The following is a 23503-nucleotide window of genomic DNA, read 5'->3' on the forward strand; positions in this document are numbered from 1 at the left end:
TATTAAAAGCTTATATGCTTTGATTTCATAAATGTAAAATATCTGACATATAGTGACAAATCTTGTCAATTTGTGACGTTAATATGTGGAAATGTGTTTCATGTGCAGTCAGAGACTGATCAGTATATATTTATGTTGTCTCCCTTAAACTATTCTTCTTGTAATACATTTTGCTAGTCTAAATCTTATCCCTCCAAGATGAAGTGTGCAAGATAATCTGTTCCCAGATTACAGCATTTTTAGGACCTATTTTGGCTGCAAAAGCACTTTCATTGTTTATTTTGTGCACAGTGTTCCTCTGCATGCATGAGTGAAGACACTCTGGCACGTTACTCAGAAAACTGAATGGCAAACACAACGAACGGCTGTTCCTGATGGGTTAGGAGGTCAGTTAAGACAGACTTTCTGAGGGAGCGGCCAATTGGCTCAAAGTATTAAATGTGAGTGTTCCTGAAAATCAGGGATGTCTGCTCATCCTGTCCTGACTGACAAACACTCATCAGCTAAGTCTGAACTAATATTACATTCTACACAGGATATTAAACACTAAACTAATACTAAAATACGCTTATTAGTAGTATGTAGTAGAAATACTTGGGACAGAGCCATTGTCTGTTTCTGTTTAAGTTAGACCAACTGATTCAAATCAGTCAACCCACATTCTTGCAGCTGGTGAATTGCATGCTGATCTCTAGTGGCCTACAACTGTAACGACACTACTCATCCAACCTCTTGCTCTTTTCTATACGTTACATAAGTTCACTACAGACTGCCTATTTAGGTCAAGCTGACCGATTAGTTGAATAACCAAACACATATTCTAGCTCCATGAAGTCAGCTCAAATTTGAAATGTAGTATCTCTGTGAGATGGCGGAAATCAAAGAGGAAAAAGGTTTTTGTTTCTTCCTTTTAAACTGTAACGGTGTTATTCCAGTCGCTCTTCATCATCTACAAGTAGATATAGGTTATGTTGGAAAAGGAGGCACTGGCTCATTAATCAGCATTTTGTCCCCCAAGTGAATAATTCAGAAAAAAGGCCACAGTAACTGCATATCATTAATGTGTGTCAATTATTTTAACTATTTCATATGACTACTGTTTGGTCGTTTTATTTATGTATTTATTTTAATTCAATGCATCATATTTTATAAGCTCTTGATACGTTTTGTATGTAAAATCTTAACCTGTAAAGTAACAACCTAAAGCTGTCAAATGAATGTAGTGGAGTAAAAAGTACAATATTTGAATCGTAGTAGAGAATAAGTAACAGAAATGCTAAGGAAAGTACAAATACCTCAAATTTCTACCGTAGCGGGCTACAGTAGTTCACTTTATTACGTTCAACCACTGGTTATTATTGTATATTGCAAGGCTGTATTAAATACCTCTGTCCCACACTTGATTTCTTTTTGTGGTGCGCTTGTTGTGTCCTACATGTCCGTGCACACCGATTGAAACAGTCACACAAAAGCTGTGATCTGCAGTTTGTGTTCTTACTTGGCTGAACTACTTACTGCCATACTTCTATTACAAGTCCTACTGCAGCTATATTAATGCTGCTATTAATACTGGAGTCTGCTGCTAGTAAAAAATATAACGGAGGGGAAAAAAGAAAGTCACAAAAAACACTAAGAGAGAGCTGAATAATGTAACAAACAAAGCGCCATCAATGGATGATCTTACAGTCACCGGCGGCGCCTGGTGCCACAAACCAAGCGCTCCTCAGTGCACCTGAAACGCCCCTCGACTGTCGTCGTTTTCCAGCAGCTCCGGTCTCAGTGTGCCGTGTACCTGCTGCTGCTAGTGGGTCTCGGCTCTGTAGAGAAGACAGACGCTCTCTGGGTCTAAGGTCACATGTTTCGGTTTTTGTCTTCAACAGTGATTTTTTTTAAATTTTGATCTGAATTGTACATTTGGTAGCAACTCGCTCCCGCAACGACAGAGCTCCGCGCGAAGGAATGCACGTTAACAACGATACCTGCGTCCGAAAATACGCAAAAGAAGATTACAGCGTTTTGTCAGGATGTACGGCTTAAATGTTGCCCGTCTTTCGTCAAACTGCAGGCCGTCCGTGGGGGGAGTTTCACCCGAGGAAAACACTCGTGTCGGGAAAACTCAGTTCCAGCTGCCCGTGAAAAAGCAAGCCGTGAAGAGACACCACCACAAACACAACCTGAAGCACAGGTACGAGTTTCTGGAGACCCTCGGGAAAGGAACCTATGGCAAAGTGAAGAAAGCCAAGGAAAGATCCGGTAAACTGGTAAGCATTGATGTTCACCTTCTTTTATCACTATTTTACCATGTGAGCAAATTGTAATGGCTCTATAAATGATGGCCACATCTGCGGTCAGTATTAAGGTCTGTGTTTGCTCTAGTTACTGTCCTATCGGCCACCTGTTTAGATATAGGGGGCTATTTTTAGAAGACGCACTGTCTGCACACAGGTAGTCTGCATTTGGGTTGTACTTTGGGGAAAATTTTACTCTACATGATTGGCTTTAAGTTTCTCCCTGTAAAAGAAGAGGTGAGCCATATTACTGAATTGTAAACTAATAAAAAAGGAAAGTGTGTCTGCTGCTGCCATTTTTGTCAGTTGCCGAACCAGCTTAAGTTTGCCAAAGAGTTCATTGTGTTTGTTTTAGGGGGGTTGCTCTTACTTTTCCCAGTGTTTTCTGAACACTGCGTCCAGTCTCAAGATCACTGAATAAGCTGTTTTTTTAATGTCTTGTGAATTGCAACCCATATGCAATAATCTAAGTAGTTTATTCTCACCACCTTTATCAGTGTGGATACTGCTCTGTTTGTTAACAGGGTTGAAAAGTACACACAGTGTTGGTCATCTGTGTAAACTAAATTAAAATTACACTATTATAGTGTTTTCACATCATGATATCAGTTTCCACATAATGGTCCCTATTTCTGAGGCAAACCCAATATCCTACCAAGTTATTTGTGGGGCATTAAAGTAAAATGCACGGTCATATGACAACAAAAATCAATACTTCTGTTTGAGATCATCCTTCAAAGACTGAAGCAAAAAATGTTTCCTGTAAATCTGTCACTATACACAAGAAGTTTTACACAGTCACTTCCTTTTGGCATAAAGACAGCATAAAGGAAAGGCGTTTCGCTGGAAAGACTGAGTGTCACAAGAGGGAGTTTTAGACAGGAAAGTTTGGTAACTTTCATTCTGTGCTACTGATGAAGGCAGAGGTGCAACTAGCCTTTCAGGTGAATTCCAGCTCCCCATGACCTAATGGGAAATGGGAAGTATTTAAAACAGATTGGACAGAGATAAGCCTTTAAAAGGGACGGAGGAGTTGGCAAACAAATGCCAAGTAAGATTTTTCTATAGTGTATCCCAATCAGAATCTGTGCTGTTGTTTTTTCGAGCGTTAATATTCAGAAATGGATAATGCACCTGTTTATATGGCTGAGGGTAGACTAAATATTAGAAACACCTCTGTATAATGCAATAAAATTCAACAACACCACAAACTACAGCCTACAAAATGACCACAAAGTTGACTCGAACACCTTTCTAAAGCAGTTTCAACAAAAACGAAACACTATTATCTTCATGAAGGTGGAATTTTCTGCAGGGCTCTTGTGTTAGACTGCATTAGTTTTTGCTGGGTGTACCTAATAAACTGGCAACTGAGTATATGTTTGTGTACATATTACATATTACAAACGTGATGATTTGCATTCTTCTAGGTCTTTTTTTTCCTTCCATGACCTAATGTATCAAACCTTCAATGAGGAAATGTAAGTTTATAGGCAAATTATCAAAAACAAAAAGCACACCTAGGATGTAAATTCATTTTCCACATTTGCAGGCAGATAGCTCCAGATATAGTGACTCCTCAAAAAAACAGATACTTGGCCTAAACGTGAACTCCTTTTGTTAGTAAGTCTGGCTCAGCAGTCAAGTCATGTTTATCAGAAATGCTCTTTTTTAAAAGATGATGTTTGTTATGAGTGAAGTCAATGAAGTGAGTGTCAGGATGGAATTCCCCTTCTGTGCCTGCCGCATGTTCAGCCTTGTCTACACACCCATCTCTGCTCCTACATGTGCCATGACTTGCTGCTGCTGCTGCTACACTTTGGTTTTTATAGGATATGAGTTGGTGTCTGAGATTCATCCCTGCAGGCAGCTTCCTAATCGTCATGACTCAAACCCATGTTCAAATGTCAAAATACTGATGGTGCCCAAAGGTGTGTTTTGAACTCACACCAAACAAATATGGCTTAAACAGCAGATAGCATAGACTGGAAATAGGAGAAACATCCATGTGCTTTGTTTTTATCTGCCGTCCTTACTATTGACAACATAATGGACAATGATATGTAATTTGACACAGGGAGTGACACAACACAAAGGATGGCTTCATCTTGCGTGCGTTGTGGCACTACAGCTGTTCCCATTGTAAGTTTGATTACATAACCCATTTAGGTGGGAGGCTTCAGCACACATAGATGTAGGGTTGACCTCACACTCCGTACATGATGTATGTGTATGTGTATCCAAAAGGACACCCCAATTAAGTACCTAGATTGGGTTGCACCAGCTATTCATAAATCCATTACTATGTTTGTGGGGAAAGTCCTTCTTAGGTTCTTAGTAGCGGCTAGCTAGTTTCAAACTAGTGATTTACCAAATTGGGTTACACCATTAAAACTTAAGAATTTTCTTGGCTAGTAAAGACTTGAGTTAACTGTAAATCGTTTGCAGGGATACATCCGTTCTCTTAATTATTGACTCTTTTGGTGTTTAAAATGTCCTAAAAACACAGAACAATTTCCTAAAGCCCAAGATCATGTCATAAAATTGCTTGTTTTGCCAAACTAACTATTCAAAGAGGAACGATATAAAATTTACAATCACAAAGACAAATAAAAGCAGCAAATCCTCACAAGTGAGGAGCTGGAACTAGGAAATGTTTGGCACTTTTGCTAGAAACAAATGACGTAATTGATTATCAGAATAGTTGACCATTCATTTTCTGTCCATTGACTAATTAAATAATCGATTGTTTCAGCTCTAATCTGTAGCGCTGTCCAATCAAAACCAATCAACTATGTCAGTAAGAACTCACTGTAGCATCACAAACTTTAACATAACTTCCATAAATAACAGTTTTAGGGGGGCAAAAGCTATATTAAAAGTAACTCCCAGTCCTTTGTAAATGTAGGTATTTGTTTTATTTACATTATATATTACATACATGGACAAATCTGTGTGTTTCAAAGTTAGCTAGTAGTATTCATGCAGTTTAGAATGAGTGTAAAATATCCAAATTAAGCTAACCTAACCAACGTTATTTTGTCATTTAGGTTAACGTTATTGACATATGTTTGGTAATTTGAGGTATATTGTGTTATTTTTGTGAAATGTAATGTGTCCGGTCAGATGTGTAGACTGTTACATATTTGCTCTTCACTCCAAACAGGACACATATTAGCAAACTAACGTTAGCTTTGTCAGTTGGTTCAGTTAACTTTGCAACAGTTACACCTGAAAGGGTTTTCAAGTGCAAAAAATAGGGTTTGTTGGTGCAGGAACTCAGTGTTAAATATCAGAGATTTCAACCTGAGTGCCTATTGCGTGGCACAAACTTACAGTAACAAAGACCACACACACACACACACACACTCAGATAACCGCACAGGGGTGTGAAATCATCATGAGTGGGAGTTCAGCCCGTCTGACAGCCATGCAAACAAACGCAGGAAACCTCACTTTACCGGAATCAGGAAAAGGGACGGTGTGGTGTGACTACAGCGCTGACCTGGAGGATCATCCAGGCCACTAGACAGTGACTCATGACGGGAGACAGTTGAATAGTGTTTTGAAACTTGACAAGTCGCTGCTTTACTCATTTCCCTGTGTCTGTAGCCTTGAGAGTTAGAAAGGAGAGGAAACGAGGACACCCCAACACCAGTGCCGTCTGGTGCCTCACGACACCCCTCAACAGTGGGGTAGACTGATGACGCACTCAGTGCACAGAGGAATCCCAGGCATCTGCGCTTCCAAAAGACAAACACAACATAAAGACATGTATACAGACTACATGTGACAGGTCTACGAATACAGACCCCATCAGATACTATTTAATTCGATTTAAATGTGCTTATTCGATGAGTCTCACAGCCTTAACAGCAGACAAGTTGTTTCTTTACAGCAGACAGTACTTGGCCCGGCGTTCCCTCTGCCTCGTTAGAAACAACACAGCAGAGTTTTCGGTTCACTGCCAATTGTTCCTCTCACAAGAGGACGACCTTCAGATGGAAGCCAATTCTTATTAAATAACAACTTATTAGTGTCAGTTAGTGTTTTTTAGACAGGCCTAATCTAGTATATTAATTTAATTACCTCTGGTGCAACAGCAGTGCAGCTGCTGACTATTGTATTAATGTTTTATTATGTAACTTCTGAAAAATAAAAAACACATTCTTCTTGCAAATGAAAAGTTCGTAAGCAATAAAACGCACACTTGCACGCTTCAGTGCACTCGAGGATTCTGCTGCTGCAGTCTTATTGTGCGTTCAGACTGTCGCCAGCGAGAGCGACAAAGTGACCGGAAGTCATTCATTTTCTGTGTGAGCTGGCCACGAGCAGTGGCGCGGCGCGTCTTGAACAGTGTGGGCGTCGAGGGAAGTTGAAGTCTGGGCAACTTTTTGGTAATGAGCTATAATACAGTTCGGCAGCAACCAATCGGAATTTAGAAGTCCTGTGCATTTATTCTGTTACCAAGCATTCGAGCAAACTTTGCCACCTATTTCATCTACGTCAGAACGTCCAATAATCTTTCTACAGCGTTGTTGGCAGGGCAGCCAGAGCGAACTTTGAAGCTTTCATGTGTGGTCTGAACGCACGGTCACTTGATCTGGTATGACCAGTAGCTTATGTTAGCTAATGTTGGCAAACTATGGAAAATAAATACTTCTGTAGAACTGACATTACAGACTCGACTAAGTGGCTCATCTTGTTACACTGTTTTAATATTTACCATTATCCTGCAATTGTCACTTGTGGCCATAGTGGCTGCCATTCATTAAAAGTTACAGTTTCGCATTAAAGTAACAATTTGACTCTCCTACCAACTGTAAAGCTTAGTTATGTTAATGATGAGTCCCAGGAATCAATCTTACTTTTCTTATAATTATGCAAAGTACAATACATTTTTCTCCAAAAGTCAAATATTCTTTTTTTTTTTTAAGGTTGCCATAAAGTCGATCAGAAAGGAGAAGATCAAGGATGAGCAGGACCTGATTCATATTCGCAGAGAAATTGAGATCATGTCCTCACTCTGCCACCCGCACATCATCACCATATATGAAGGTACGGTATTCAGGAATTTAGTGATTGTGCTTTTTGTGCGTGTTTGGGTTTAGTTTCCCCTTTCAGAGGTGACTGAATCGTGATACCTGGGGAAAAAGACGTCCCTCAATCAGTCTCTGTTTGATATTCAGAGTTTGGTCACGCAAGTCTTTGTGCTGAAGACCGATGCTAGGTTACATAAGCGTTGAGACCCTGCTATACCCCGTCAGCACTGCAGGATAATGTGCAGAGCCTCGTGTCTTCCAGTGCCCCTCACGCATGATGAGTTTGTCATCGTTCAGTGTTTGTCCACCTCATACAGTTATCATGGGGCCCCGTGTATCCTAATCAGTGTGATCTAGGGGTTGTACAGGAAGATAGAAATCAGTTTCAAACGCAGGCACGTCCTTAATTAAAAGATGCTACATATGTGTTAGTACTCTACACAGTCCAGACTGGGATTCCAGATAATTTGTGGAATTTCAGTTCCATTTGGGTGATGAGTTGGATTTTAAGCTTTGAATAAAAGGGGTTCTGGTGTGTTTTGATCTTTCAGTATTTGAAAACAAGGACAAAATTGTGATTGTGATGGAGTATGCCAGCCGAGGGGACCTGTATGACTACATCTGTGACCAGAGGACTATCTCTGAACGCGAGGCCAGGCACTTTTTCAGACAAATTGTATCAGCTGTGCACTACTGCCATCAGGTAAGACAAACTTTCTCAATCTAGTGCTTTCATACAGAACATATAAAGTTGTTTACAGAAAATATAATCTAAGTGAATAATCTAGTCAATACGTGTGCATTCATAAATCTTGGGTAAAAACAATAAAGCTACAGATGAGTATCTTAGCCTTCTTCACGCATGGCTGCTACGTCAAACCTGATGGCACAGAGCTCCACTCAGACTAGCTGCTCTGCTAGTTGTTTTTTTCCAGGACACTGGCACCCCCAAAGTTACATAACAGGCATTATTCACTGTCAGCCTGCTGATCTGAACAGGGAGGCTGTGAAAATGATGCAGGGGGAACTGAACAGTTTGTCTGTGGAGAGCTAGCGTCGGGGCTAAAGGCCAGCCCACACAGCACAGTCCCAACACACACACACGCATGGTCTCATGCTCTAATGAGGGTGTGATGGAACAGAAGGGCTCTGCAAACACACACACACACAATCAGTTGTTCCCGTAGTCCAGAGCTGTGTAATTATGAACATTTGCAGCACACTATATTTTAGAGTTGCTGTTCAGCACTTAGCAGAGCATTTATAAATGTTTGCCCTGCCATGTCCTGTGTTAGCCATCTCTCTTATTTCACTCATAATATTTTATTTTCCATGTTGCCCCCCGCCCTAAAAAAAAAGTATGGTACAGGGATGAATTCTGAACTATTACACGCAATAGTTTCTTCATGACTGCATCTTAACAATACATGAATGCTACATAACACAACCTACCAAGAATGTGTCAGTTGCTACAAGAAGTGCCCATACGTAAGAATTAGTTGACCTGCATTTTTGAAAGCAAAACAAATTCAAACTCTGCTCTAGTCAAAGGCATGCCCCCCTACAGAGTGGAGGACAATGAAGCATAGCTGGCGTACCAGAACAAAATCTTCACTTGGAAAATAATGTGGGGAAGCAAATTAGCATTGTTAAAAAATTAAGTGATTCAAAAAACCCGATAACTTCTTTTTTCCCCCTCTTAGAATGGAATAGTTCACCGGGACCTGAAATTGGAGAATATTTTACTAGATGGCAACGGCAATGTGAAGGTACGCATAAGGGACATGTTGAACATGAAAATGAGCATTTACATAACTACCATTCATTAAAAATGCCTTTTATGTGTATATGGTTAGGATTATAAATGACAGCATGTGGTGGTTATTACAAAGGACATATAAAGAAATATTCATATGGAATATTTAATATGATAGATTTCATTAGATCTTGTGTAAAGGTGATTCACTGTGGAATCTTTAATGTGTGAAATCGGAGTATTACGCGTTATGAGTAACTGATGAGGGATAGTGATGCATATAGAAATCTTTTAGGAGGTTACAGTAATCTGATAATGATACATCTGATGTGGCTCAGCCTTGATGTCGTCTACTTGTTCTTGCAGATCGCAGACTTCGGCCTGTCGAACCTCTACCACGGTGATGAGTATCTTCAAACTTTTTGCGGCAGCCCCCTGTATGCTTCCCCAGAGATTGTCAATGGACGGCCATACCGTGGGCCAGAGGTGGACACTTGGTCTCTTGGTGTGCTGTTATACACTATGGTTCATGGCACCATGCCATTTGATGGACACAACCACAAGACACTGGTCCAACAGATAAGCTCTGGAAACTACCGTAAACCCAACAACCCCTCTGGTGAGTCTTTCAGCTAAACTTTTCTTTGAAAGGTCTGAAACATTATCTTGGTGTATATACTTTGTTTAGCACTTTATTATATAGAAACGTCTTGAATTTTCTTAGCTGAACACAAAATTAACAGGTTTCTTTTCTGTTGCTCTCTCTCAGATGCATGTGGGCTTATCCGTTGGATGCTCATGGTAAATCCTGAGCGCAGAGCCACAATAGAGGAGATTGCAGGACACTGGTGGCTCAACTGGGGCTACCAGCAGCCATTACTGGCTGAGACAAAGAGCAGTCCAGTAGAGCAGACTGCTTCACCAGCCTCCCCATCAACATTACACCCTGCTGGGCTGGCTAGTGTTGCTAATTGGCTGCGGCGCACATCCAGGCCTTTACTGGAGAACGGCTCTAAGATGCGCTGCCTGCTACGCTCACAGGGTGGTGGAGGGGATGTAGTCCGGCAGCGGTCTCTGCGAAGGTCACGAAAGGAAAACAATGTCTCCCAGACCGGTCATGAAGTAAGCACAGACAGTCGCCCCTCTAAGGGTATTTTAAAGAGACGCAACAGTGTGAAGCAGAAGGCAATGAGTGAAACCCCAGCTGTAGGTTCAGTGGAGCCGCAGAAGATTTTGGGTTCATCTGCACCAGCCAGTGCCCCTTCAGCTGCATTGCTGCCTCGCAAAGGTATCCTAAAGAAGCCCGCAGAACAAGAGTCAGGGTACTACTCGTCCTCTCCTGAGAACAGTGACTCTGGCTGGGCACCACAAACTAAAGAGTGCCCTTCAGCACCAACCCATAGGAAAGGCATATTGAAGCACAATGGAAAGTTCTCTTCAGGTAGGCTGCAGGAGTTTGGCTCTCTGGACCAGCTGGCAGCTTCTTTACCCCGCGGAGGCGCCAGGTTGAGACCGAGTGGGGCCATCAGCGAGGACAGCATTCTTTCTTCTGAGTCCTTTGACCAGCTGGATCTACCAGACCGTGTAGGACCTCCAACACAGATGGATAAACCGCCCAAGGGTAGCATGAGAGGATGCGTGTCTGCGGACAACCTGCTGGATATCCAGGAAGACGGGATTCTTGGGGATGGGCCGCTGAGGCCCTGGAACTGCTACAAGTCTGGAGTGGCTGACAGCGCCTTTTCCATCACAGGCTGTGATAATGTAACGGAGGCTTACAAACAGGCCATCGTTATACGAGGCTCTGCAGCAAGCTAGGACCGGTAATTAGTTAAGGACACTGACTAAAGACTTGTTTTTCAGTCAGAATTTTCAAATGACTGTAAACTACTGAAGACACGCTAGCCAAAGTGCATTGTGTGAAATTACAAGCACACTGTAGTGATAATCATTTTGACTAACTTCAGGAATTGCACAGTACCAAAAGTACAGATTCTCAGGAGAGGAGAGCTGCTGTTGGTCAATCAGGAGCTCTAATTTTCAACATGAGAGCTTACTATCAAAAATGTAATACAAAAAGTCACCCTGAAACCAAAACACTGGTCTTCAATGTCAGAAGTTTATAGAAAGCTTTGCTCAGTGATAATAAACTGATAAACTAGGAAACTGCTTTACAGTCACAGTAGGACTATTGTTTGAATATTGCTTAAGCCACAAAGTCGGTGTCTTTTATTGTCGACAGGACAGTTGACAAAGTGTTTATGACTTAATAGCTCTTTTGGATTCTAGCTTTGTGATAGATAAACATAAGGTTGACAGGTGATCAGCTAGGATAACAGCAATAACACACAGGTTCAATGTTAGGATGGGTTCACTCTTTTACCATATACTACAGCATTTACTGTGTTTTAGGATGTAGGGAAAATGACATTTCATGGATACCAAAGAGCAAATTTGCTAATGTTGTTGGACTATTTTGTTCATCTTTATTTAAAGCACTAGCAAAAACAGTGCCAAGAGGACGTTTGTTTGTAACAGGGACTTCAGCTCTCAAAGGATGTTTTTTGTATTGCTGTTTTTTTTCTTTAAATTACTTGTTCTAATTTTGGATAATGACTTGAATAATAATCATGACTCACATCAAGCATAACCAGTAGAACCTGCTTTTGCTCCTAAGCCTGCTGATACAGGTGCACATGTGGCCATTCACTCTCTGTATGCAGGTGGCAGTTTCACAGAAAAGGTGGGGCTCATTAAGTCACTCCATTGTTTTTTGAAGGTCACATGTTGAAATTTGAAAAACAGTTAACGTGTGTGTGAGAGTGAACCACGAGCCCCAGCTAACTACTGCTTGCTGTGTATAACGTGGCACACGCTTAATGTGTAACCTTTCAACTGAATTTTCAAGATCAGTCATGGAGCTCAGGTGTAGACACCTGAGGTGGAATAGTATTTTATAAAGATGGATTAGAAGTTTAGCCATCGATCTGTTAAAAAAAAAGTACAATGTTGCATCCTGGTGACTCAAATGGTAAAAACAAAACTTATAGTATATAGTTAAAAGTAAAAATCATGAATTATGCATGCTGCTGACGATCATTAATTAAGTTTGACAAAGTATTTCATACCACGTTTTATAGTTATCTGGTTGACTTCCTAATCCTGCTTTATGAAAAATATCCTGGTGGTCAGAGAAAGGTACATCAGTATGTTGTTTGTTTCTGTATGAAATTTCATTGGATTAGCATGCTTGGCATTAAATTAGAACATCAAGCCAGTGCCTGGAATAGCACAGACCATCGAAACCTGATAACCATACAATTTATTTATCAGCTACTCCATTAAGCATTGAGTTCTTGTAACAAAAGTTGCACATGGCTGTAACCAGAAGCTACAAAACCATGCTGTTGTTCAGAAACTGGAATGTAAAAACTTTTTTTTTCTTTTCTCCAGTTATTTATGGTTAATTTCATCAGGAATGTAAAGCCTGTGTGTATACAAAAGTAAACTAGGAATTCCCTAATTTCAACTGGAAGCTCTTGTCATTTCTAATCTGTCACAGACAACTGATCGTGTATTACTTAAGTGTGACACCGGGGGGAAAAAAGCGGTCTGCCTTTGGGAAGACTGGTGTAAAATGGTATCGGTTTAATTTTTTTTGTACAATAAAATGTGTATTTGTGCTTTTCATCACTGATTTTCTCTCTCCCTTGTCCCAGAAGTTGCAGGTATGCATGCCCTATTAATATTTTTGTCTTTAACAGCAACAAAAAACATGTTTGCCAAAGTTACTGGCTTATCATTTATATGACTGTGTGATCTGCCATGCTCTTGTGACTGGGATGAGGAAATCAATAAAAAAATGACGACAAAGAACTCAAGTGCTGGCTCATGTTGTTAGTGACCTACATACAAATGTTTTGTCGTAATTTAACAGGATTGATTAATAGCCACAAGGGAATTTAGTATTATGTTAAAACCATGCATAAACTTCTATTCAAACTTATCAGAACTGTCCAGATATAAAGCTAATATTCATTACATTTAAGATATTACATTTAAAATGTGCAAACATTGCTATTAGGATTCAGTGCAATTCAACTGTCAGTATCACAAAAAAGTTATTGTGGCCCTAAATATTAATCAAAGGTACAATCAGAATCATATTCTTTCAAAGCTGCTTTAGCAATTGCAAAATCCTTTAAAACGAGCAGCAACAGGATGAACATTTAAAACAAATCTCAATCATTTCTCAAACTGTAGTAGCTCCACACATGTCGCAGAGGGACCTGAAAACAACCAACATGCAAAGGAACAATTAAGATAAAGGAGAAATGGCATTTAGACACATTTCCCCTGGAATTTAGGCTTCTTGTTCTGTTTCATGGCTGTAGATTCACAGTTCATTGTAGCCATTCATGGCAGGGTGGAGTGTTTTAGCTTGATGTCACCGGTGTCAATACAACATCCTGAATGTCAGCAGGGGTGTAGCTGATCTCTGAGCTGTGTGCTCCTGATCTGTAAACACTAGCCTTGAAACCAGAGGGCAGGCTGAGCTCCAGCACACTCCCCAGCTGGTCATAGCAGAGGAGGACTGAGCTCTGTTCAGGGTCAGAGTAAAAGAAAAACAACCAAAAGTTCATCAGTAGATCATGGACAGACCTATGGATCTTGACCAATACTACATGTGCATGATTGCTCTTCTAAACATGCTTTTAACAGTTTGTTTGTACTTTTATCTCAGACTGTGTGATCAGGGTGCTTGCTAAAATGATCACAAACATACCAGTCAACGCTGACAACAGGACAAAGTCAAAAGAGATATCATCTAAAAAAGTCAGTTAAACATTACCCTTACCAGATCAATGGCCAAAAGGTTGGCCAAAAACTCCATGACCGAATCAGAGGCGACAGCAGCGTCCACTATGTTTAGTCTCTGCGTGGCAATGCTCACACAGGCACATGCAACAGTGGAGGGCAAGAACACTGAAAACCTGTAGTCTGAGGATAAGAGAGGAAGATTACTTACTCTAAAAATGAAAAGAAGCAACTAGTATTTCCTAATTATGACCACCACTTGTAGTTCACTTAAAGTACTTTTAGACTACTGCAACAGTGAGAAAGTCAGTAAAGGCTAGATGTAGACGGATACCACCATTGTAGACCCACCCTGACAGACAAAAGCAAGTACTCAAAAGTCGACATTTCTCAAAACCTGATAATCTGACACACCTATTCTAATTGCTTCAGGCAGGAGAAATGCTGAGACAAAAAGTCAGCCATTCAATCCATGTTCATACACCTTTTTGAATGGGATACAATGTCAGGAACCAGGAATTATCTTAATTTTATGGGCTGTATTGTCATAGTCCATCTAACACAGCACTAACTGACTGTATCCCTGTGACCTGTTGCCTCGGGGAGCATCACAGAGATTCCTGGGAAATCAGCCAGCTGAACGGTCGGACGCAGGTCTTTCACAGCAAACAATACAGGATTACACAAAGTCAGCTCTCTGTCTCCAAAATGAACTGCTGACACATCATACTCAAAGTTAAGGCTGCTTTGTGTCCATTGTTCACTGCGTGGAAAGTCATTTAAATTTCACAGTGACATGTAATGCTCTCTAACAGAAAAATGTTATCACTGATTCAATCACAAGGGATATAAAATAGCTACTGTTATTGCAATGGAATGATTGACACAAATCATTTAACACAAGAGAATATTTGGTTAAAAAAAAGTATTTTAAAATATTTGTATCCACTCCCGATGCATAGTTTTCTGCTGTATTTTATTTGTGTGTGTGTGTGGGGGGGGGGACTAAAACATCTCATGTGTTGATAACTCGGTTATGTAACTTACCAGTGGCTGCCAGAGCAATGTAGGAGTGAACATGCCTGCGGATGGTTTGAAGGTGAGGCCGAACAAAGTGGAGAGTGTGAAGAATTGGCTCCAGGTAGTCAGAGGGTAACACAGAGGCCAGACACCAGTCTAACCTGGACACCACTGCCACCTCCCACTGCTGCAACACACACAGCACGAAAACGTCTACATAATATAGAAATGATTTGTGCACATGTGGATATCTCACAGAATGTCTGCCAAATGTTTTTGCATATTAACCCTTAAAACAAAGCTATGTCTGCCATCTGAGGGAACCTTCCTGGACAGTAACATCTTACTAACTTAAGTAAAATGAGTTGTACATTTGGGTATGATCCAATGTTTTTGGGATACCAGGTCCTGGTGACTGGTGGGTCTGATTCAGAGGCTTCTTCAACATTTATCAAAGCCCTGTATTATCAATGGTGGTTAAATTGTGTGTTGTCTACATTGTTTATGGGGAGATATAACAGAGTGTGTTACTATTAGATCACTCGAGACAGACTGATAGTCCTCAAACTCCACTTTTTGAATCTGCACATCTATTATCCCAAATACAATGTGTAGTTTATATACAAATAAAGAGTTACCAGTATGTCTGAGACTGAAATGGAGTTGTCTGTGTAGATACAAAGCTTGCTGGCAGTCAGGGGGACAGTCTCTCTCATTTTGGAGGCCAGGAACATGCAAGCAGCCCCTAAAAGCTGCAGGTTGGACTTTTCAATGGCAGAACGGCTCAGGTAACAGTCCAGGTAATACGCCGCCAGCGGAAACACCTCCTCCTCACATTTCTGCTCCTCGCACACCTGTAAGAGAGCCATCGGTCGTAGTTCAAGTCATCCATGTGTAATATAGTTTCAGTTTGGGACGGCCTGACTGGTTTGCATACCTGGAACATCCACACCGCCAGTATCCTCCTCATGTATGGCTGGATGTCTGTCTGGACTCTGCCAAAGTAAGGGGACACCCTGCAGGTCTTCTCCAGGGCCGTCAGGTTGCGCAGTGCTCTGGGGTCGCCGGTCACGGCATCGTCGCTGCCCGCCCGGAGAACCACACCACGCCCCGTTTCACCGGGATTTGTATCTCTGGATCGACTTTGAAGCTGTCCATCTTCACAAAGATCCATTCGACGAAGTTAAATACAGTACCATTCAATATGGTGTCGAGAAATTATTAAAATATCAATGAACCGTTAAGCTAGCTGTTACGTCAGTACCGCGTTATTTCAGCTAGCGTAACGTTAGCTAGTTAGCTAGCTAGCTAAGCTAACTGTCCTGCGGGTCACAAACTGCTCTCTCTTTTTAAAGCGTTCTTCAATATAGTTAACAAAAGAGGCTCAAATGGGCCTCGGATTTGCCCCTTTAAACCAAATTTGAGGACTTTCATCCTAGTCTATCAATAAAATATAAAAATGTGGACTTAATGGTCCGGCTCTGTGGCCTAACGAGAAGCTGGGATCAGTTAGTGAACCAAAATGTATTTTCTGATTGCTCCTCAATTAAATTAAACTATTTGCTAAATATTTTTTGCCATTATTGCTTAATATTAGTGTAATATTTATTTTATTACTAATCTAAAAATGTTTGTGTGTTGAATGAATGAGTGTTGCTGATACAATTCAAAGCCGAAACAACACAAAACTGACCGGTCAGAGAGCCTAAATATGTCCCAGAAAATGTGGTATACCTTCAGTATCAAAACTGATTCCCTGTTTGAAGATAAAACTAAATGTTTTAAAAACCATGCTGCGACTATTAATCACGATGTCACGATGGTCTGAACATACTGCAATTCAAACCAAACACAGTCCCTGCTGTTAACTTTATTTTACCATCTATCTTGTGTATGGCTTAAACAGTTGTGAACATAAAATGAGAGAAACACATGATACCTGACCAACTTTTAAGGATTCAGTTTATTTTTAATCCAAATTGTTGCTTCAAAACAAAGTTGCTCTTAGTCAAATGTACACAAACACCAGTCTTTGTGTTCCTGAGCAATCACTGCACTGCAACTGCAGGAAAACAGCTCAGAGATTCATGATATGAAATTACAACATCTACATCACTACTGATGTGCATTTTTAAATGTGCAAATTCATACAAGCAGGGAACAGAATGATGGCTCCTGAGACACTGCGATCTTTGAAACTGTCCTTTCATAGGGCAGGAAGAATAATGAAGTTAGATTTAACAAAACTTTTTTCATGTTGAACAAACCATGAATCATTTGTATCAGAGGAGAAGGAGTACGCATCAGACCAGACTGAATCCTCAGTCCATTTCAACTGTAACAGGGAGTCCTATTTCAACATCCCTCGACTCTGAGTTCTGCAGTTCTCTGCGAATCTCTGCAGAGATCTGAGGGTGCGTTTGTGTCTTGAGCAGCTCCAGCAGTGACGTCTTCTGTTCGGAGGCCAGGTCAGCCTTGTAGCGCTGAGCCAGAGTGAGTAAACTCTGATGCCACAGAACAGGAAGCACGCGTTTTTCACTGCGGAAGGACAGGAAGTGAGCCACCAAGGCATCTAGGACACGGAAAGGCAGGGCGTATTTCTTGTCAAGCAAGAGACGCAGGAAAATGCTGTTGGCGCCGTTGTACTCCATCTCTGCCAACTTAAGCATTGCAGCGCTGAAAGACAAGAAAGATTGTGCGTGTTACACCATATTGACCTTAACTTGCCAACACCACACAATATAAGACCTTCAAGGACAACTGGCTGAATCCTCCACGTAACGATGAGATGCTGACATCTGTCTGCTGGTGTGTGTCAGTGAAAGGAAACCTTACCTGGAATGGAGCACGGGGATTGAGCACTTAGTGAGTATGCTTCCGATGATGATGGCTTCCCTGAGAGTACACGTCCCAGATTCACACAGTGGAATCAGTATACCTGTGTGACAGACGAGGCACAAAATATTAAAATATTGCACTTCCATAAGGTGGGGAACCTGCGAGAGACGGGGGGGGGGGGTCAGACTTGATGCAGCAGAGGCCGTGACAAACCTGACTTTTACTCCCCTTACTGGGGACTACACTGGGTAAAGCTCCAAACACACTGGATCCCACACGTCCAATGATGCAGGTCAACAGCATCTTCCATTATGCCATGTTCACATCATATTGGATGGATGGTAGAGATGGGAAAAATTCCCATGTTTACGACCTGGGTGCATGATTAATAGTCTTGGCCGTGCGAGAGTTAAAAATACTGTGCATTCACAATATAACACTGCATCCATTAAATGTCGGTTTAATTACCTTGACAACAGACTGACTGACGTGAAGCATCCATGTTTGTTTGGCTTTCAGGTACTTATGTATTATTATTCACCAAGTAGGATATATTGAAGTTTCCCAGTCGTACTTAGGACTTGGACGCTTTTTACAACTCAAATATGAAACTGACTAACATTTAAAATCGGCAGACTGCCCCTTTAATATAAACCTTTACAGGTACTTAATTCACATACCAACTGCTTTTCTGCTTACAATAAGTTGAGACACAGTTGAGACTCATACTTACGGCAATGCCTGTAGAATTTGTTTAACTGAAACAGGCTAATTTTGATTTAACTGACAAAAGTTTAACATCTTGCATTCAGCTAAAAAAAAATAAAAAATGTAAATAAAAGTTTACAAGCTACTGCACTAACCAGAGTGTAATTCCAGATCTGACATTATAATGCACACTGCATATTACACTTATTAATTAGCCAAGGTTTAATTCTGTGCTTTGTTATGTTTGTTCACATGATAATATTTTCCATTATGATTTAGTTTATTTTGAAAAGCTGATATAAAAACACATTTTCAGAGCCTTCAGGTGCATTGATCACATGGAAAAACATAAAATTACTTCAACAATTTCATTAATCAAGTGTTTAATTTCCAGCAAATTAAATGAACCCCAATAATGGAAGAATTGATGTAAAATGCCAATTGCTAGCGGTCAATTAGCGCTCTCATTCATACTGTATGTGGTATACAGTAGTGTATTTGTGAGCAACACTGCCACTTAGTGGTGTTGTCTCGTACTGGTGGTTTTCAAAATATAGGTCACTGGGATATTTGGGGAAAATAGTCCCATCAAACTGGGACAGTGTGTGAACACACAGAACTGACAGGATTAAAGAAAGGAAAAATTCCTCAACAATCATTGGCCAAAACGAATTCTAGATATATGAAGGATGATTTGACCCAATTAAAATGTGAGTGTGTTAATTACGGTACTTCCAGAACTAATGGGGTTTTATTTACCCTGCGGACACCAACTAATCCTCTCTCTGTGTCCTCAGAATAAAATTTAGTGCTGAAATTAGAAATGTGACACGTCCCAGAAAGCTTATATTTTCTTCTTTGCAGCAAGCTGTCAAATCCTCTTTTTCATTCACTTCACCTACTGTTCATTTTCAAGGGTCATGTGTGGCTGGAGCTCAGCCCAGCGCTCCCTGGATGTATTAAACAATAACTAGCAATGCCTAACATGGTGGCCACTGTTCACAGGTCTGTGAGGCATATGAGGAACTATTTTACTTTTGTAGAAAAGGTTTCAGTCGTAGTCATCTGGACACTGTTTTCAGAATCAAGACGTTTCGGCTCCCATCCGGAAGTCATTCTCAATTTTCTACGATAGAACACTCCTGGACGAATGAGGGACTACACCGTCTTATTTTACTTTTAACACTATTTTGATTTTACTCTCAGCCTGCCCTCTGCTACATCATAGAAGAGATTGGACATTATTTAACATTTAACTTTGGGAACCACTGATAATTTAGGATTTTGATAACAGCCAGAGGAGTGTCAGTTAAAAAAAAAAAAATTAAACAAAATTGCATTAGAGGACTGTAACTACCACTGAGAGTTGTCAACACAGCTGTTGATGAAGAACCTATCTGGACATGATCAGAATTTGCACCCTGGCTGAGATGCTAAAACCAGGTTACATAACAAAGAGAGTCAGGGTCAGAGAAACATTAGCACCCAGCAGTGATGCTGAACGGGGCCTGAAACTTTGAACCAGAGGGGACAGCAAAACACTGCTTTCTAGCCTGGTGTTAAATTACTCTTTAACAGATATGAGATTAATATCAGGCTGCAACGATTACATTCATTAACGATTAATCTGCCGATTACTTTCTCGATTCATTCATTAATCGTTCGGTCTATAAAACATCAAGAAACTGTGAAAAGTGTCCATTACAATGTCTTAGAGCTCACGGTGATCTCATCAAATATGTTGTTTTATTCAAATCAACAGTCCAAAACCCAAAGATATTCAGTTTATTATAATGTAGGAGAAAGAACAGCAGCAAATTGGTTTTAGAAGCTGGAGCCTAAAAAATTGGGACAATTTTGCTTGAAAAATGACAAACGATAAATAAATTGATAAAATAGTTGTCGATAAATTTTCTGTTGATCGACTAATCAATTAATTGACTTAGACGCATCTCTAATATCAATCTTCTCACTCTTAATAAAGAAAGCTAAATATCCTTTAAAATGGTTTAACTTCCTGGCTCACCTTTAAACCATGCTCCTGGTTTGAACAAGGCCTTCTTCAGAGCACTGTAGAGGTGAAAGTTGAGTCGCTTGTACTCTGCGATATCATCCCGTACTCGGGGCAGCAGCACCAAGTTGTAAAACCTCTGGGCCATTCGCTCTTTCAGATTGGATGAAAAAATTCTATGACAAAAGCATGGGGGGATACTTAATTGTACCATAGAAATACCTGCAGTAAACATGATAAGTGTAAAGCCATACCCAAACCAGCTGGGGACTCACCTTGTTGCTTGGTACATGGCAGCTGCAGTCCAGGTCTCAGGCTCAGTCAAATACAGAACCTGCTCCCAGTTGGAAAGTGCTGGGATTATTTTAAAAGCCTTTGGCAATTTACCGCTGCGATATTTTGACAGAACCTGAAGCAAGAGAACAGAAAGGACAACTATCAATGAACGGCTCTCTAGGAGATCTTCACGTTTACAGTCAGGCACTAAACGGACACTTGCTTCAGAAGTTTAGGTACTCCAGAGCACCTCTTGATGAGACTTCTTCACGAGACAGTTTGTGTGTTCATTGATTTGTGAAAAACACTTCCACCAATGAACAGTACTCGGGGTAATATTGGCACACTAACACTACGAACACTGGTACACATTGTGTCATGCAGAGACCTAAGCCCTACAGAAATTGCAGTTTGCACTTTTACCCCTTGGACGTTTTTATGTTGGATTGTCTTACAACAATGTATCAAAGTTGATTTTATGTGGCTTATGACATGTTATATACTGACACACCAAAAGTTGGACCTCCCAGACACAGTTGTGTTTATAGTACACACAGGTGATCTTCCTTTTTTAACCGTTATTTATTCAGGAAAGTTTCACTGAGAGTCCAGCTCTCTTCTGCAGGAACGCCCCACAGCACACTCACACAGTAACACACATTCAAACCTGGAAGCTCCTCTGAAGTAGTTTAGGGCTTTGCTCAAGGGCACCTCAGTAGTGGCAAGCGGTAAGGGCAAGCGCTGCTTTTTCCATTTTCCCCGCCCAGATTTAGGTCCCCACCCTAAAAACCAATTGGCTGCTATATTTGTAAGTAATTTAGACAACTTTGTAGAGATCTGTTTTCACTTTGACATTAAAGGGTCTTTTTCCTGTCGTCAAAAAAAAAGCCACATCAAGTCCCATTTGATTCAATGTTGTAAGACAATAAAACTTCGAAGCGGGTCAATGCTTTTTATAGACACCGTTCCAGGCAGGTTGGTGAAGATAGATCACATGTATCACATGAGCCAGCTACACATGGGACCAAATTAAAGGAAAAACCACGATAAAGTGCCTTAAGGTTTTTGGCCACAAGTCTCTGAAAGTCTACTGGAGGGACGAGCACCATTCATTAAAAAAAATATTCCCTCATTTGGTGTTTTTATGATGGTGTTGGATGTTGCTGTCTTAACTTGTTGGTCCAAAATCTCTTACAGGTCAAGATTCACATAATTTTCATACTTATCCAAACATCCAGTGACTACTTGCTCCCTGTTGCTTCTTTTATCACCTGTCTGTACATACTGTAGGTCGGTGTGTTGTCCACTCAAAGACAACTGAGGTAACTCACCTTATTGACACCTCTGTACACTTCTATTATCCTCGGGTCCAGCTGGGGCATTGGACACCCTGACACCTCTGACATGACTGTGCCTACCTCAGTCTGCTTCTCTGTAATCTTCTCCATTATAATATCAGCTAAGGTCCGTCTACAGAGAACACAAAGAGAAAACACAGCTGAGCAGTTAAAGCAGACATTGAGCTCATGGCGTGTGTCCTTCAAGTTCAGTCTCTACGGCTGGTTTCAAGATAAAGTCGGGATTATGTTGCATCTTGCCTCATTGGAGGGTTTTTATTCATGAACATCTCAATGGCCTTCTCGTCGTCAGGGTCGACGACGACTTCAGTGTCACACTCGACATCGCCGTCACCAGCCCCTGCTGCTCCCAGCGCTGGCCACTCCTCATCCGAGTCTGCATCCTGAGCGTCAGACCCTAAAATTTGATCACAAGATAATGACGGTCCTTTAGACAGTCACACTTGCACTGTACTGTTTAACATACACACTTCATAGACAAGTGATGTTCCTTGATTGAGCCAATGAAGGAGCTTTACGCTATCAAACATATTCATCATGTACACTTAAGTGGATTTGTGTGATGTGTCAAGGTTTGTGTCAAACCACTGTCAAATATTCCTGATTTATTACTTTTCTGTCAGAAAATCAAGTTCTCTTCACCAATTCCATGTAATATAATCTCCAGTAAGCACTGTATAATTACTGTTTAACATTTAAAACTACCAACCACTCACAAGAGTGTGAACTTTCCCATTAACTAAATCCTCAATAAGTGTGCTTATATGGACACTTATTGTGTCACACGAGACTCTATTCAAATATATGTCAGTTTTAGTGCATTTCATGTAAAACACAAGACATTTTCAATAATGTGGCTGCAGTTCATATTGATGAGGACAGACCTCCAACACTGCCGAGAACAGTGACTGGTGTTTTCTTCTTCTCTGGTGGCAGTCCATATTCGGTCTGAAGCTCCTCTTGCTGAATTCGGGCTTGCTGTAAGATCTTCCGCGACAGACGCTCGTCTACGTACTTGTCTTCGTTTTCTGTCCGGCTGTCTCTGATCTTCACCCGGCCTCGGGCTCGGACCGTGTCCGCCTGCAGGATCTGGTCAGCCAGCGCCACCGCTCCTCCGCTCTTCTCTCCTCCTCCACCTTTGGATTTTTTCACTTTCGGCATCACTGCAGTTTGACAGAAGATGTAGCTACAATCTTGGTGTTTTCTGTTGGCATGTGCCACCTAAAGTATAGAATTAACAAGTACTGTAAACAGTCGCTTGCTCAACACGTGCCGACGTCCATCACAGGGGGAAGTGACGTAATTTACGTAACATCGAAACGTCTTTAACCTAGCAAGAATGTAGAGCAATGTTAGCTGTTTTTGTTGGCATTAAACTGTTTTATTGT

The 23503-nt window shown here is 40.9% G+C and overlaps 3 protein-coding genes across 3 annotated transcripts; 1 reads left to right on the forward strand and 2 right to left on the reverse strand.

The window, feature by feature from the left end:
* The first annotated feature begins 1734 nt into the window (after positions 1–1734).
* nuak2 (NUAK family, SNF1-like kinase, 2) lies at positions 1735–12967 on the forward strand. The gene is made up of 6 exons (XM_044214013.1): positions 1735–2261; positions 7226–7346; positions 7882–8033; positions 9034–9099; positions 9453–9705; positions 9856–12967. The coding sequence occupies exons 1-6, from the start codon at positions 2025–2027 to the stop codon at positions 10902–10904; spliced, it is 1878 nt and encodes a 625-aa protein (XP_044069948.1). The 5' UTR covers positions 1735–2024; the 3' UTR covers positions 10905–12967.
* On the reverse strand, positions 12964–16457 carry ccnd3 (cyclin D3). The gene is made up of 5 exons (XM_044214286.1): positions 15862–16457; positions 15563–15778; positions 14952–15111; positions 13945–14087; positions 12964–13687 (listed from the first exon to the last, which is right to left on the reverse strand). The coding sequence occupies exons 1-5, from the start codon at positions 16096–16098 to the stop codon at positions 13523–13525; spliced, it is 921 nt and encodes a 306-aa protein (XP_044070221.1). The 5' UTR covers positions 16099–16457; the 3' UTR covers positions 12964–13522.
* Positions 16458–16868: 411 nt separating this feature from the next.
* bysl (bystin-like) lies at positions 16869–23418 on the reverse strand. Its single transcript, XM_044214111.1, has 7 exons — positions 23000–23418; positions 22356–22512; positions 22089–22227; positions 20757–20890; positions 20497–20657; positions 17760–17862; positions 16869–17600 (listed from the first exon to the last, which is right to left on the reverse strand). The coding sequence occupies exons 1-7, from the start codon at positions 23274–23276 to the stop codon at positions 17246–17248; spliced, it is 1326 nt and encodes a 441-aa protein (XP_044070046.1). The 5' UTR covers positions 23277–23418; the 3' UTR covers positions 16869–17245.
* Positions 23419–23503: the final 85 nt, after the last annotated feature.

The sequence above is a fragment of the Siniperca chuatsi genome, linkage group LG2, assembly GCF_020085105.1.
Source record: "Siniperca chuatsi isolate FFG_IHB_CAS linkage group LG2, ASM2008510v1, whole genome shotgun sequence".
NCBI lineage: Eukaryota > Metazoa > Chordata > Actinopteri > Centrarchiformes > Sinipercidae > Siniperca > Siniperca chuatsi.

Coding starts and splice junctions, on each gene's coding strand:
- nuak2 (XM_044214013.1), top strand. CDS start 2,025: ATGTACGGCTTAAATGTTGCCCGTCTTTCGTCAAACTGCAGGCCGTCC. Junction 2,262..7,225: donor AGGAAAGATCCGGTAAACTG/GTAAGCATTGAT, acceptor TTTTTTTTTAAG/GTTGCCATAAAGTCGATCAG. Junction 9,706..9,855: donor TAAACCCAACAACCCCTCTG/GTGAGTCTTTCA, acceptor GCTCTCTCTCAG/ATGCATGTGGGCTTATCCGT.
- ccnd3 (XM_044214286.1), bottom strand. CDS start 16,098: ATGGATCTTTGTGAAGATGGACAGCTTCAAAGTCGATCCAGAGATACA. Junction 15,779..15,861: donor TGGCGGTGTGGATGTTCCAG/GTATGCAAACCA, acceptor GCTCTCTTACAG/GTGTGCGAGGAGCAGAAATG. Junction 15,112..15,562: donor TTTCAGTCTCAGACATACTG/GTAACTCTTTAT, acceptor TGTGTGTTGCAG/CAGTGGGAGGTGGCAGTGGT.
- bysl (XM_044214111.1), bottom strand. CDS start 23,276: ATGCCGAAAGTGAAAAAATCCAAAGGTGGAGGAGGAGAGAAGAGCGGA. Junction 22,228..22,355: donor AATAAAAACCCTCCAATGAG/GCAAGATGCAAC, acceptor TGTTCTCTGTAG/ACGGACCTTAGCTGATATTA. Junction 20,658..20,756: donor GCCATGTACCAAGCAACAAG/GTGAGTCCCCAG, acceptor CTTTTGTCATAG/AATTTTTTCATCCAATCTGA.